This window comes from Synchiropus splendidus, chromosome 11 (genome assembly GCF_027744825.2).
Source record: "Synchiropus splendidus isolate RoL2022-P1 chromosome 11, RoL_Sspl_1.0, whole genome shotgun sequence".
Lineage (NCBI taxonomy): Eukaryota > Metazoa > Chordata > Actinopteri > Syngnathiformes > Callionymidae > Synchiropus > Synchiropus splendidus.
The window spans coordinates 2,745,364-2,762,279 of NC_071344.1; the positions used below are offsets into that span (position 1 = coordinate 2,745,364).

General features: G+C 42.0%; 1 protein-coding gene across 3 annotated transcripts in view; it reads right to left on the bottom strand.

Moving 5' to 3' along the window:
• mid2 (midline 2) overlaps window positions 1–16,916 on the bottom strand; it is a 111,031-nt gene that overhangs the window by 31,252 nt on the left and 62,863 nt on the right. For 2 of the 3 annotated variants that reach the window (XM_053878302.1, XM_053878300.1), the window contains 2 exons: window positions 6,577–6,642; window positions 5,643–5,738 (listed from right to left, as the gene is read on the bottom strand). In XM_053878302.1, coding sequence (XP_053734277.1) covers window positions 5,643–5,738; window positions 6,577–6,642 — 162 coding nt within the window. The remainder of the gene's footprint in view (window positions 1–5,642; window positions 5,739–6,576; window positions 6,643–16,916) is intronic. The other variant, XM_053878303.1, reaches the window with a different exon arrangement.

Genomic DNA, 16,916 nt, shown 5'->3' on the forward strand with positions numbered 1-16,916 from the left:
CAGAACACCTCATCAGGGAGGCAGTGATGAGATGACTGATCCACCTTGATCGGTCTCTCTGTGTGACTACATCCACTGTAAAAATAAATACGAATATAAATACTCTTGATTCATCCTCATAGCTCATCATACTGGTTGCACTTCCTGCTATCATGACAAAGCTAACAAAGCTGTCACGCAGCCACAATTTAACCCGAAAATAAAACAGACGGAACACGCAAACGCAAGCTGTGTCTTCTTCTTCATTGTTTGCAGGAAGATACAGAGATATACAGCGCCTCTTACAGGACTGGAAGAAGTGTACGGCATCACCTTCAACGGCTCATAAGCTGTGTCCCATCTGGCTGGTCACCACCCTGACAGAACGATTTTCTGCATGATGCGGCAGTGACTCAGCTCGCGGGGTTTCCTTCAGCGCTGTGTAGTGAAGGTGGCTGCCTTGAAGAACATCTCGCAGCTCTCAGACATGCTCTGTCATTCTCACTCAACGTATCATACACCCACAGTTCAACCCTTAACAAAACCAACAGTACACGGGCCCAGACAAAAGACACTGAAATTCCACTGTCTTTTGTCATGTTGTTGATTTTGCATATGTCAAAAAGACAACTTGTTTATTTCTTCCTGTCATGCCACTTCTGTTGTCTTGAACAGAGAAAGAAATTCAATCATGTAAATGGCCAAACTTTTGAATGCAGTCCAAGATGTAGGCTGAAACAATGTCTTTAATAAGAAAAAAGAGTCATTGGATGTTGCAGTATCAACCCAAACCCCTCAAGTTCCAGCCTTCTATCGCAGAAAGGCTTTGCTCTCCTCCAGTCTAACTCAGACTGGCATTCCCTCTCGAGTCTCATTTACCAGTTTATGAGCATCTGAGGCGCAACACGTTTCAGATTCCACCGACTCCTTCGCTGATCTGCTCCGACACATGCAATGATTTATTTCGACAGCTTTATCTCTGCTGCTGTTTACAGACTCCTCACAGATTTATAACACCCAAGTAGCACGTTTCTCTGAAGCAACCGTCCCTGCTGAAATGCGCTAAACTGTGCTTGTCAAAAATAATGTCCACATTTGAATCATTATTTCTATTCAGCCATGCAAGATGTTTTTCTTTGCTTGAACTTTTAATGACTCTCCGCAGCGTTTGAAAGAGGGGAAACAGATGGGAGGATCACTGGCTCATAATCCTTCTTACCAAAACTCCTCAATCTCGCCAGCTGCTCTGTGATGCTTTATTGACTAACACGTAGAGAGCTAATGACATTGTTGACATGGCAACAGTAAGCAGTCGTGGAATCGTCGGAACTTATTAAAAACTGTGGCAAATAAATCCTCCACTTGGAACTCATTATTACAGATCCTGCTGACTGGCACATGTAAATATTGCTAAGTTTAGCAACCAAAAGTTCTTATTGTCTTTTAATGAAAACAGCAGCCACCAACTGAAAATATTCATTCTTCCAAATATGTTTTAAAATCTTCTTCTTCACTCCACAGTGCCATTTTGCCAGAGCAACACGGACTGCATTCATAAAACTGTACATATATATATATATGAAGTCACTTGGCTAGAAAGGCCAAATGGGAAGTATGGCCTGACAAAAGCCTCTTTTGAGAGAGTTTTACACCAGAGAATTGGCAGCTAACATGTTAGCGCTCCCTGCTAACGCTGCTCAGCATAGCTCTGGAGGATTGTAGATACAGGAATAACAGCATCAATGCGATGGATTGTTGTCATAGGCTGTAAAACTGTGGGGAAAGTAGTTGGATATTGGTTATCTGCGTCTCTCTCCTGCTGCATCTGCGCATTGGTCTGTGATAACAATTGATCACCCAAAATATTGCAGTCAGAACCTGTGGTGGCACCTTTTTATTGCACATAAACTGCTCTGAATATTCACAAAGAGTGAAGAATACTCCTTATAAATACAGAAATACAACCACGGCCAACACTTTGACCAAATGTCAGTGGGAACCATGATGTGAACTGGAATCGGCACCCAAGTATCGGGAAAATATCGAATGCATCGTCCCAGGCCGAGCATGCCATGAAAAAGCAAAATGAATATTGAACTTTAACCTTACACACTTACATCATTCAGCTTTTCTCATTGAGAAATGTGATGTCCAGAGGTTTTGAGCATCCAGGTGGGTCTCTCACTCTCACCTACAGCCACAGCATGGTTTACAGTGGGGTAAGTGAAGCAACACTCCCTAACCAGCCGACCACTTCACATCACTACACACGTTCTCCCTTCATGAACACTGAGTAGAACGGAACACAAGTTGTCCTCAGCTGGTAGATGTCACTGTGTCTTTCACTTAACAGCTGCGGTTGTGCGCACCCCCAGCTCTCACGTCCGACACACGATCCATTCCATGTACCGTCACGTCTGAGTCGCAGGGAGACAACCCCCTGGAGACGAGCTGAGCAAACAGTGGAGGGGACTGCTGCTTTGTCTGCCAGCACACCGAGAACACAATGTATGATCACGACTGGGGCGCCGGTACAGCGTGATGCAAGCAAGCGGGAGAAGAACCCAGGACATGCTCAGAAGCTCCTGAGAGAGTTCTGACTCGGCGCCAGCACAACTCTTGCCTCACTCCAACTAATCACACCTCTTTGCAGGTCCCTGCTCTACTGCACTGTTGGGCCTGACTGCTGTATACTGCCCCATTCAACTATAATTCTCAGTCACGCTTCCCGCTTCCATTGAACGCCGTCTGCTCCAGGCTTTTAATTGAGCATTTAAAGGACATGAATATAAGATTATGAGCAGGTTGCTGGAGACATTTTTGAGAAAGTGCAAGTGCAGAAAGTGGAGCCCAATAAGATGTTTGGAGAGAGACCCAGAATCCAGGTCTGAAAATGTGCAGACAGGAAGTGGAAACTACATAGGATTTCCAAGTACATTTGAAAGACTGTAATCGAAGTGATAACTTGAAGACTAATTATTTCACATAGCAGGAGGAGATTTCAGTTCTGGGGTTATGTTTTAATAGACTTTATATCTCAGTCAGAACAGAACGACGTACAACTTTAACAAGTCTTACCGACTTGATTCGGCAGGAATGACTATTATTTCTTAAAAGTCTGAACATTTCTTTAAAAAACGTCAGAACGAAAGTTCATTATATACATTTTTCTTATTAGTAGGTCTTCAACTCTTTGTTAAACTTTCACTGCAGACTTCCATATTATCAGCAACACCTGCCAAATACTGTGCCCATTTATCGTTTTGAAATTAACAAAGCAAATATATTCACAACTAGAGACACCGGAAAATACACAATTACTGTCTGTAGAATAATACATTTTTTAATACAGACCCCAAATGATGACTCGTATTCATCCCAGCGACAGCAACTGCAGTCAGACCATAAATATTGAGGTGTTTCCAGGTCAGATTAGAGACATCATCTTTGCCGTGAGTCTCCTCGGGAGGTGTTGAAGAGGCATCCTGAGAGGATGCTTGAGCCACTTCAACTCCATCTCCAGGAGCGGTGGGACCTCTTTGGTTCTCTAGTAGAAGGCTCAGAGTAAAGCTAAGCCAAAGCTGTGACCATGGCTGCATGAAAATGAACCAGAAGCAAGAGAGTTTTACCCCTTTTTTGTTTTCATTTCATGCATGTTTAATACATATTGGCTGTTTTTGACGAGCAAAACATTAACTAATCTATACAGAAAACAAGTGGATTTGATGAGGACACATCAAATAATAAACCAGTATGTTTCCCATTCATTTCCCAGCTGGGACCAGGGAGTGATCACACACACGTGATGTGCCGTTCCGTTCCTAATGAAGGTCAGCTGTTGGAAAAACGTAAGCAACCTTTATTCACTGCACAGAAAAACACAGAGAAGAGTGAGAAGTGCACCTCACCAAGGCTGTGCTTAAACCTTAACAGGGTCGATTTGCAAGGCTAAACAGTTGTCAGCGAACATGTTGACCTCTGACCTTGCTTAAGGTGATCCCGTTTCAAAATACCTGGTATGAATCTTTAAAGCAGTACATGTCCTTCTCACACATCTTAAGCGTAATCTCTAAATATAGTTTGTAAAACATATGAAAAAAACACCATCACTCCCCTTTTTTTTTCTTTGTGATGAATAATAAATGAGATCCTGTTTTTGTTGGTAGCGGCAGTGCAACAATGGTATTCAAATGAGGGACAAAAGAAGCCATTTTTTTCTTCCTCTGCTACGCAGAGTGGAGTCTGTTAGTTAATGAATCACAAAACAATCATTAAATTTCAATCGGCCCGCCTGTGCAGTTGTTCACGGACCTCTGTGCGACTCGGAGAAAATGAAGTTGGATCTGAGTCGTAAAGAAACTGTGAGCAGAATGATGGCGGCGCTGATGTGCTCTCCACGGCCGCCGCCATTAATGTCAAATCTCACCGAGAATAACGGTGTTTATTTAGCGCGACTACACACGGGCTGAGAGTTTATGTATTTGTTTATGTGTGTTTGTAATGCAGTGTCAGAGAGTTAACACTTTCTACTTGGCTACATACACAAGGCTGCGTTCAATAAATCACTGGCCGAGGCCAAATGAACGTGGTCAGCTGAGACACGACAGGACGGTGAAATTTCACAAAAGCGGGTATGAGTTCATGCTCGGAGACGGCCGAGCGAGCAGTTCTGCACGGTGAGATCAGGAGCACTACCACATGTCAAATGAAGTTATAACTGCAAAGATAAACGACAGAAGACATATTATCTATTTCTTATTTGGCCAGGGAGCATGGATTTATTACAAGGCGCCTTGGAAGATTAAATGAACACTCGTGAAGCAGAGGAGTGGTGAGGGAGGTACAGAGTGAGATTCGATCTCAGGACAGCCACAGGCGCGATGAGACTGTCCACCCATGGAAAACACAATTCAATATTGAAGATGCTTCAGTGAACAGTCCCAAACTGATGCCAACGTTTGCACAAAACACTGCAATTCCCATAAATATAACGCAGAAAGGAATGTGACTAACACATTTTCAGACATGCTCCATCAACTTTGACTCCTTCAAAACCATACTGGGCATTAATGTAAGGCTAGCATGCTGAAGACTGGATTAAAACAACACAACTATACAAAACACAAAGGTTTGATTTCTACTGTGGATTCTTCTGGCCATATACTGTATTATATGGCCCTAAGCCTCACAAATGTATTTTTCATGGCACACAAAATATTGCAAAGGTTGACTGTTATAAATTAATGATATATATAAATCCATAAAATAATAAATACACAACAAAGAAATGTATAAAAACAAAATCAAGTATTATCAAGAATAATAAAATAAAATAAATCAATCTATAAAATGTAAATTTTCAAATTGTCCATTATATGAAAACTTACAAGTTCTGACTTCAAAATGTATAAATAATAATAAATAAATAAATAATGGCGGAATGTTCACACACGTCTTAAACTGTTGAATCATAGACCCTCATTGGTGAAGCACCGATTGCCTTGGGCAGCAGATTCTTTGCCACTATAATACAAACCTTTCTGAACGATTAAATACCAATTCTATTATTAGATTTACATTATTATGAGTATTTATTCCTCTGCCTTTGATCGTGACTCTACAACAGCAAGTGAGGAAATAGACGAAGCAAATGAGCTGCCTACCTCCACTTGTTGACAGATCTGGATGAGTTTCGCCATTTGGTTCTCCAGTTCACTGTTCCTCTTCACCAGGTTGGTCAAGTTGTTCTCCAGTGTTTGCTGTGAAGAAGACAAGGAGGAGGAGGTGTAGTTGGGTAGGGCAAGAAAAATACACACCATTAATACAACCTGTTCTTCTGAAAGAAAACAACAACTGTGCATTAAGATTTATTTGCTTCCTTAAGTGGCCTTGAATGTTACACAAACATTTCACACACTGAACCTAAGCCCAACACATTCTATCGTAGTAACTATGCGCATTAGGAGGGTTTTTAAGCTTGAAAAAATACCTATCAAAACACATGGCTTTCCCCATACAGCGTGGGAGTTCTGCAGTGCTGCAGGAATCATATCAGGCTATTTTAAGTCATAAATTGTAGTACGTTGACTAGGGTTAATTTACGGTCAAGCAGACATGTGTTATGAATATGATGTGATTTCATTTGTTGCTGCCCAGTCTTGGAACACAGGGTCACGGCAGCTGGAGCGTATGCCTGCCACTGAACTAGTGAATTAAAAAGACCACACAACTCATGCATATTAGTTGATAGAATGACAACACAAAGACAAGTGAGGCAGAAGTACACAACACTCTGGAAGATCAAACGGATGACGCCTGCGATGACAATGTCGCCACGAAACAACAACAAGCACGTGTCTGGGGCAAGCAACCAAAAGAGCAGCAGATGAGCCATGGTGAGTGTTGGAAGTTCATGTCTTCATGCACGTGAAATGAAGAGCAGGAACCTGACCACTGCTGCTGTTTGACTGGATCACTGAACACAAATTCACAATTCACCGTGGTGCCTATCTGAAAATCAGCTGAAGGTTTTGCTCAGGTGTCGGCACGCTCGCGAGCGGAGCTTGTGTTTGGTGGAAGTACAGCCAGGGAACTCACCGCAGCGCTTGTCTTTGAAGCCTCCATTACTGCATCTGACACTCTGCCCGGGCTCACCTGATATGCCTACGGACACACACACACACACACACACACCCAGGTCAGTGCACACAGTAACACGCACACAGCCTTACTGGTCTGAGCGCTAGGACAAAAACATGGCAGCCGCTTGAACCGCAGCATGCTACATAAGGCTCTGCTGAGGAGTCTTTCACAACGTCAGATATCACTGTGTGTGTGTGTGTGTGTGTTGGGGAGTTTGAAGTGGAACATCAGCAAGTGGGGACAGATGGGTCATTAATTAGCGAGCTGGAGACGACGATGATTAAAACATTAGAACCCACAGCTGCCTTCTACGATGCCGTAGCAATGTCCTTTACATTCTCGTGTGGGCGTCCTTTGACACGACAAACGTTGGACACAAAGGCTTTTGTGTGTCGCCCCCTTTTTAATCCAAGCGCAACACGCATGTTTCCTCTGCAGGTTACATGTAGTGCGTGTGAGACTGGCACCTCAGGGGTTTAGCCCGGCAGACACGATGTGTGGCAGAGAAAGAAGAAGGAAGCAGAGAAACTGTCAACAACAAACTCATTAAAACACTCAAAAGACTTCAAAGGCTGAAAGGAATTACTGATGGGAAGCAAGAGATTAAGTAGGGCAAAGTAGCATGGATAAATAAGGGGAAATAAGAAGTGGTGCGGATGCGTAAGTGGGAAGTTAAACAGAAATAACTCAGCAGAACAACGATTCAACACTTAAAACAAGACGAATGTTGCTAATCAACATGGCGGCCCAAACAATACGAGTGAAGTGCCGCTAGCTGTTTCATGCTCAGATTAAGGGGTTTGTTTATAGACTTGCAAAGACACATACTTCAACTGTATTTCAAATGAATTAAAGTTTCTACTTCCAAAAGCCTTGTTGAAATATTTATCTGCTTTCTTACAAGCAAGTACATAAAAGTCAGTCAGTGATTGTGGAGAGTTATATAACTGGGAATGTCGCTGGTTCAATAGCATGAGTCAGCATATTTGTCAAATTCACCCCAACATCATCTCATCACAACATGAGGTGCGTTTATGAGATCAAAGTCGGGATTCTTCTCTTCGTGGCTGAGACAAAATGTGAAGTGACTCGATAAAGATGAAGAGAAATGAGTGACACTTCTCATCTCAGCTGCTGGAGGCACTGGATGGTGCTCACTGATGTATTCATGTGGATAAGTGTAAGGTAACATCATCCTGATTCATCAGCGGGAAAGATGAGCGAGGCTGACAGTGATGAAGCCGCTTGATGGGATGGAGGCAGTCACATGTCTCATGCCGAGAAGAGAGACGGATCTTGAACAAGTCGCTCCGCTTCTTTCGGCTCCCGAATTCAGACCTCTGCCTCCTTCTTTTGTTATCCGTCTGTGAGCCTTCCACAGCGGCTGCTCCTCCTCCTGATTCACTGCGCTGCTTCACTCCTGCTTCTATCCGCCTCTCCACAGTCACTGCTGCAGACGCTGACAGCCCATCGTCCTGACTTAAATCTCTACCAGTCTGCATCGTGTCAAAAATCTCGGCCTCACAGATGATGGTGCTTCTTTTGTAAGAAAATCTGACAAAAAACTGCACTGACTGAAACATGAAATTGTTGGCACGAACTAATGTTCGCTTAGAACTGCTAACGCCCTTCACCACGGTGTCGTGAGTTAAACGGCAGATAGTCTGGAACTTCACTTGAAGTAAAGTATATTCTTCCCTTGGAGGCATCATTTTAGCCTTTTTACAAAACACTCTATGACATATTGTATTACAGGATGGTGTCTGCTGCCCAGGCCAACAGGCCAAGCCCCAGAGATCAGCACAGTGACCAGTGAATACTGGCAGGAGGGAGGGTGATACAGGCAAAGAAAATGAATACATAAATTATAATTGTACAGATACATTTTGTCATTCAGGTGATAAGGATTAAAAATCATAAAATCATGCTTAATAAACTGTAATGTGGCTTACTACTGAATTCTGTCTAAAAAGCTCAATACTTAGCTGCAGTTATCTTGTCTTCTCTGCATTACTGAAGTCTGTTTCCAGCGCAAACAAAAAACAACAACAACATGTTTTAACATTATTTAAATAGTGTACTACAGTGTTTCTCTCATAGAACCTTGTGTTTGGAGTAGAGCTGGGTGATATGGCATAAAAACAATATCACATTTTTTCCATATCATTCAATATCGATGATTCTCATTTTTTTTTATCATTATTAAAATACCAAGTATCTGAAAGGAAAACTCATCAAAACTGAGTTAACAGCATCAGTCCGGGTCCACCGTCACTAATTCTGATTATTATTTTTGTCTTCCTCTCCTGAGGCTTCCAGCACGCAGAAGGCAAGTCGCAGAAACTGATGCCATGTGGCGGGTCAGAACCGATAGCTTGGTGGCTAATGCTGCAATCACTCCACGATTCTCAGAGTAAGTTGCCAAAAACACCAAGAAACAGCGAGTCTAATCAGGGTATCCCCCAGGACCTTCTTAAACCATGGTAAAAACGCCATTTTTAAATCGTGAATCGACATTGACCCCAAATTGCCCATCCTTAGTTTGGACAGCTTTACACACAGTCACTGCTCCGAGATGTTGGCAGTTCGTGTACATGGCTACTGTGGATGAAAATGTATTTGGACCGCTCGATCTAAGACTGACTCAAGAGTCTCAGAATCTACGGAGACCATTCTCATCACAGTCATCAATGGATGGGAACTGTGACACTGCGCAACATGAAAGCCCAATGGTACTGGTACGCTTTGCACTAGTATTCATCATGAGCCTTTAAATTCTCATTTATTGTTTTTAGCAATTAAGTTACTCGGTAGCAGAATAAAGGTTCGAAAATAAGACATCGATAAGCAGGGTTGGTCCGAAAAGACAATTGAGAGTGGTAGCTTTCCATATTTATTCAGGCTTAAATGGGTAAAGCAAACAGGAAGGGGGTTTGGTGCAGGGCGGTGCACGACAGCTGCGTGTTAAATTCCAAAGGATTTGAAGCGTCCAATATAATTCAGGGAGATTATTCAATTTGACATGATGCTGGAGCAACTGATTATGTGCACAAGCACATGCGCTAAGAAGGTGAGAAAAACAATGTGTACTGTAGAGCTGAACTGTCTCCAAACAGTTGGGTTTTCTGGCGATATAGTCCAGTAGCTTTGGGACACCTAACAAAAGTCAACACCTCAAGGGCCATCTCCAAAGCACTTTTCCGTCAACCCCCCTCCCGTTTGAACAGAGACTTTGGGATGGACCAAAATGAAAGCAAGAGGGGATTACGCTGAAGAAAAGAGCAGCAGCAGGACCAAGCTCACTTTACAACTGTTGCTGCTGCTGCTGCTTTTCATCGCCGAAATGTGTCAGTAACACTAGCCGTCTGGGAAACAGGTTTTTTCACTGTGGATAATATTCCATGGAGCAAAACTCTTGAGACCAGTGAATTGTCGTCGGGTGTAACGATCGAGGGTCGCGCTTCTCTCATAACCTGCTGAACGCCACCAAAAATAATGAGGCTGTTGGGATGCCCTCAGGAAGCTACCTTTTTACCAAGCAAAGTGTTCTGGGGGTTGTGTTCTGTTCGTAGCTGAGTACCTTAAGGCATCACACCTGCATCATTAGTTGACTTCTGGTATATACTCAGAAAGTCACGTGAAATGTACCGAATATTCAGATACACTGATCATGATATTAATATTACTAACTCAGTCAGTGAAATTATTTGTGCCCTGCCCACAGAAATAGGCTAGATTATACCTTAGTATAATGTAGCAAATATATTTTAAAATATGTAAATATTTACCACAACTTATCCTTCCTACGCTGTTTATGCTCATTTTATTTTCAGCTGGCTTGTCAAGGCAACAGATAAAGGCTTGACGGGAAACAACATTCCAGCCTCTCAATGTACGCTGGATGAAAAGTAACACAAAAACACAAGCATGTTGACCTCCAAAACTATTTCAAAATAAACTCAGGGGATTTTTAAATTCCAGATGCTTAAGGCAAGTTATTAGCGGAACACTGATAAGTTGAGGTCGAGTGCGCAACACTGAAATTCATGCTTGTGTCCTTTGGGGAATTACTGCAAAAAAAAAAAAAAAAGCGTCCTCTGGGAACAAAAACAGCAGCAGTGCTGCAAACAAAATGACATAGAAGTAAACCATATATAAGTCGACCATAATCCTTTACTTTTATGATTAAAGCTTTTAGCCACATTTAGGATTTAATATCACTGATGGCTGCAGAGGCAAGTACTTACATACATATTGTCATGTTTTTCACTTTTTTGCTTTAGACACCAGGCAAATATACATTTTTTTTCAAGAGGGAAAACTGCTAGAAAAGCGGTGACAGGATCTTAGCTGTAGATTTGCCACGTTCTCTTGGTCTTTATTTGAAATATTCCTACAGCATTAGGACCTGAGAAGAGTAAGACATTTAAATTCAGCGAGATGGGGATAGTAATACTCTGGATTTAAACAGACTGAGCTTCAGATGAAGCAGAGTTAGTAAAAAAACAGTCATACGGTTTAATGAGCTTAAAGGATATTTCTCTTTCCTGGACGGTGGAAGAAAGAACAGCAGCCGTCTGGATGGACGACAATATGATGAGAGGCAGAGATTTTTCGTTTTTGGACGGACTTGGAAAAGTGGTCGACTTGTGATGAGGTAAAATAAGGTTGGAATACTTAAAATAATTTCTCATTTTAGCTAGTAATCAGCTACAGCTTTGAGGGTGTGATGGGTTCACTGACAGACTTTTCTTTCTTCTCATCACCCCATTATTTCTTCCGTGTTCTCTGTATGGGGAAAAAAAAAGTAGAATCTGCAAATGAATCACTCCGATTTTGTTCCTCAGATGAAACAATATGTCGCATGTTTGACTTGGAAATCGTTCTTTCATACCCACATCAAAGTCTTTCGTGTTTCTCCGGTGCAATCTTTGTTAAATGGTGAATTTGGCTTCATTAATCTCACAATATTTTTGGATGCTTCAGATTTTTGCCGTGTCTCACGGCTGTTACACAAAGACCAGATGTGTGGAACTCAAGGCCTCATCTAATCCCGGATGCAAGTGTACATGTAAAACCTCCCCGAGCACATTCGGGTGTCAGATCTGGAGTGTAGAAGCACAGACCGGCGTTCCATATTTCTCCAGTCTTCCATACCCTTTGCAAAATAATGTCTTGTGGAACTTGTCAGCATGAAATCCTCTCTGTCCATTGATTTGCCAATCATCTCCTCCCGACAGGCACCGGCAACTCCCCCAGCATAAATCAGCAGGTATGTGGATGTTTAAAAACGGTTTCATCATCTCAGTGCTGCACAGCTCATATCAAATGTTTGTTATCTCCTTCCAGGCTCAGCAACGGCAGATGTTATCATTAGGCCAGTGCCAGTAGCTGCCGGCTGCCGACGAGATATTTCTGTCCGCGAGACTATGAACCTTTGTAACTCCCGACTAGAGACGTTATCATCAGTCAGATTCGGCTCGGATGCTACGTGTGGGGAAAGTGGAGCTTTTTGGAACATTAATATTGGTTAGACAGGAAGGGATGATAAAATCCAAAACAGAAAAGTTAAGTCATACAAACAAAAGTTAAGTATTAAAAACTCAAAGTCCCTTGAGCGATCGTAAATAGCAGCCAGCAGACACGGAAATAAGACTCACATTTTTTTGTGAAAATAAAAGCGCGAAACACCTTAGTACATGTACGTAACCCTGAATATTTTGACATTTTCATTCCAGAAGTCATGTTGTTCACCATGGTGAATCGACAAGATCAAGGTACTAAATCAAGATAGTACAAAATTCACTGCAGCATCACAAATGTTATCACAGGACGCATGAAATGACGCCCTCCTTCTTCTGAAAGAGTGTTTGTTTTACAAGAAAAACACAGGCTAGTGGGCCGTCACTAACATTAGAATATGTTTTCATCATTTAAGAGACACTTTCATTTTGAGGCAGGTGAAAGTGACAACAGAGACATTGAGTGAACATCCACCGAACAACAAGTGAAAAGGTCACACAGAGGCGGCCATTTTCCCGGCAATTACCCGGGTGCTGGATCATTGGCATATTCATATGACCCACATTATGTCTGAACAATGAGAGCAGTGTGCTGCATTCCGAGTCAGTCTGAACCCAGAGGTCATTGCTTGGCCATGCATATTTAAAAATGTTCTGAATAGCATCTGACTTGTGTTCACAAAACAACACCGCTCTCCTTAGCATTCCTAAGACAACACACATACCCATGGCGTTCACAATAATTGAGCTACGAAGAGAGCTAGCATTAGCTGTTAACGTGTTGATGGGTCAGCTGTTCTGGGCAGTTTCTTTGGGGGGAAAATGGTTATCAATAAGTTTCATATTTCCACAAGTTTCTTCATGTGGAACAGGCTGTGACAAAACAGCTATATGCTAACAAAGAAGCTGCTGTGGACGAGCTAATTTTAATATGACAACAAGACATACTGTAACTAGCTAACTCTTTGGCGTGGTGGGGGAAATACAAACAAATGTTCCGGCACTTGCAGACACAACCCAGTGGTAGCTGAACGTCCAGGTTGTGCAGGTAAGATGGCAGCCCTGCAGAGGCAGCAGTCGGTAACCGTCACCAAAATGTAACCACCCACATCGGTATCCATTCATAACTTGAAGTTATTCTGCAAGCAAATGTCGCCTCTGCAAATACCCTCCAAGCTGAGGAGCTGTGGTATGAAAAATAAAAAGAGAATGTGAGTCAATGCGTGTCTGTCGCTGTAATCTGCAGAAGAAATGAGTGACTCATTTGAAGTGACATCACCAAGAAATCGCTATAGCTTCTTTTCCACATCCACAACCTCTACTACGCCTGTCACATCGGATCGCTCGTCTTTCCACGGGCACAGTCAGCTGCTGCCTCGCCCTCCTGTCTTTTATCCGCATGACCTCTTCTACTAGTTCCACTGTGTGCTATTCTTGCTTTATTTTTATCTCGAGCACAAACAAGTACATTACGGGGACGCCATGTTAGATGCCTTGTCTACAGATAGACAACAACTAGAAGCTCAAGTGGGACAAATGTCGTCATGACATTGCGCAATCTTAACCTCATTTAATTGCTGAAAAGTTACTCAGCGTCCAATCATTGCATTGCAATGGATGCATCACTGATATTTCAAGCAGCTGTGGTGTACGCTAAACTGCTGCGGGCGTCTCATAGTGTTAAAACATGGCAGAATTGCATGATCATTTTCACCATTTCAACGGTTTATTTGACTTCATGCAAGCGCTTCTCTCCTTGCAGACCACTCATAAATTGGATATCATATTGGAGATGTTTCTAATGTTGATGTAAAGTGGATGTATCAGATTAAAGAGGACACATATTGCAGGTTCAAAATGTGCTTGTGTCTGACATCATTAATCTGCTCTTATCTATAATCTGGTCTCAAATCATGTTTTTAAGAAGTGTTCTACAGACATAAAATAAACAAGCGGCCAGCTTCAAATAATGTTAAATAAAGTGACTTGAGTCAAAGACACTTGCTACGTGTTTCTGAAATATTTTCAACACAGCATTCTTTCGCTCGGAAGTCCGAGTATGTTTATCGCAAAGAGGCGATGACAAGCAGAGTGAACACTGTAACCCCAACTGCAGTTCAGCGGCTCCGCATTCCGAAAACGTCCACAACACAGAGTTATGGTGCAGGGATCCACTCAAGACGGTGAGTGGGATTCCCACAAATAGCAAAGAAGCATTCCACTCGTTCCTGCCGTTCTGCCTGCTCAGCTCTTTGGCGTCGATATCTGGACCACACATTACTTTCTATATTTCTCCCATGAGAGGGAAACTGTCTTCTGGAAACACGAGCTAAAGGACTGCGCTTGGAATACACTTGGAGAGGATGACATCACTTCTGGGAAGGCAAAGTTCCTCTGCTATGACCTACTGGGAACTGTAAAATGTAGTTTTTTGTCATTGCAAGGAGATGATTATAAACAAACAAATGTGAAGACATGAATAAATAAATAAATAAATATTTGATTTCACAGCAAAAGTAATTTTAATAATTTTATAATTTTGGACAACATATGTTGGAAAATTTATTCATTAAAATGTTCAAATGTGTATCAAAATAAACACTTGAGGTATAAGATAAGATCAAAATAACACACAAATAAATAGGGAAAACGATAAAATACTACACAATGATGAAAATATGCCAATATGAGTGTTCACAAAAAGAAAAAAAAGGAAAAAAGAAACTTGATTTCGACTAATATGGGACCGAGAGTGGCTGTCGAAGGACCCCCAGTGAGTCCTGGGTCTAAAAGCGGAGATGGATTCACAACACGTTTTAACGTATTAATTACAATTTTCAAAACATTTATTCTGTTTTTTTTATCTTGCGGTAAAAGGCTGTGTTTCTTAGACATGTTATTACATTCACAGAGGTTATGCTTGTACAACAGTAGCGTGGGTATGTAGGTTTCACCCATTAAAAAGCTTCAGAAACCTTTCCCACCAACCCCAATAGCATAATAACACCAGTTAGGTGGCAGAAAAGAGAGTTGCCAGGGTGAAGTGTTACTACCATCATGTATCATAAACGTTGTGCATTTGGTTGTACTCAAGCAAGACCTGTCAAATAAATCCACATTTCATCGAGTGTATTGGCAGCAAAGCTGGTATGTCCACGTGCATTTTTAATGTCAGGTCTCAGACGAGCGTCTGTGTGTGACTTTAATGGACAGAGTTGATGCTGTCGCCACCCCACTGGCCAGAGAAGGAAGGTGATGTGTCCCTTTTTAGAAGCCATAAAAGAGGAGCGGCTTGTTATTAAGTATGCATCAGCGCTTCCCTTTTTGCATTGGCTGTAAAAGGGAAATATTGGTGTGCTGTGCCGTTAACCTGTGTTCTCACTCTCCTTGTCACATAAAATGAAAAAAGTCTCCCAGGCGACTTCAGGTTGCAAAGTCAATTCATTGCTGGCGTGCGCCTCCATCCCTCGGCTTAAATAATGTCCTGCTTTCACACCCAATATACAACGTCACAATGCTGTAAAATTCTCTGCTCTATTATGCAAGTTTACTTTTCCTCAAGTTTACTTTTGCTGCTACGACAGATGTGGAGAGAGCATTGTTAAGTGCGTAATCGAAAAGCAGCCAGCCGTTTCACAATCGGTGCCAAAACAAAAGCAGAAAAATGATTAACTCTTACAGTACAGTTGGCAAGTGGAGGCCCACAGTAAAACACTAGTAGGTCCTCTCTTCAAAATCTGTCACAGTGCAACTTCCAGGATTGAACTTTTCACAATATTGTCATCGCTTTTGTGACAAAATGTGAAACCAGACTGATTTACTTTTTCATTGTTGTTGAAATATGAAAATATGATTTTAAAACGACTGAATATCTCCACAGCTCTGGGCAGTCAGAAATCCTATTAAAGCTATTTACTGCACAGATCACAGATGAATAACTGCCAAGGTGTTTCCATTCAGTGATCCATCTGAGCCTCTGGCCCTGGGCAACTGCAGGTCTCACACAAGCTAAGAACTGTCGAGCAGCCTGACACACCGTGATCATGTAAACAAGCACATGAAGAGCAGAAGATTGGAGGATGAATAAAAAGATATGGATCAAATACACAAAGCTTCACAATCAGACGGTCCTAAAGAGTTGCAAATGCCAATCAAATGAGCACAAACATGAGAATTTATTCGGTAGGTCCCAGAGAGGAGGAACAGCAGTGGTATACACTTGGTGCAACATCGAGTTTCCACACGTCAGTTTTGGTGCACAGGTATAAGGAGTTCATTTTGAGTCAGTCTGGGAAAGTGGGCCAAGGCTTGGTAGTTTAAGGCACGCGGCAAACTCAAGGCTCCGGGGCCAAATCCGACACAGCTAGTCATTTTATGTGGCCTGCAGGCACTTTCAATACTTAAAGTTTGCTCAAAATTAAATCAATACTAAATATAGTTTTTATTTTTATGTACATTTTTTCAATTCAGTGGAGTTTACGGTGTTCAAACCTGACCCTTCAACTGTAGCAGGTGAAGATTCTAAATGTCCACAATGTATTTACTAACTTTTTCATCTCATTGACTTTGACGTCAGATTAAAACTATGTTTACTATGTTAGTGCTTTGAGGAGAGTTTCTTGTGTAACAGGCCAACAAGGCACCTGGCCGTCTTTGAATATTAAGCGTCCCACTTCAAGACCCTAAACATGACCTATTTTCCCCACACATTTTTCACTGTAACTTCGCTGAATATGATTTCAATTTCACTGATGTGCCACAATGGCACTTCCT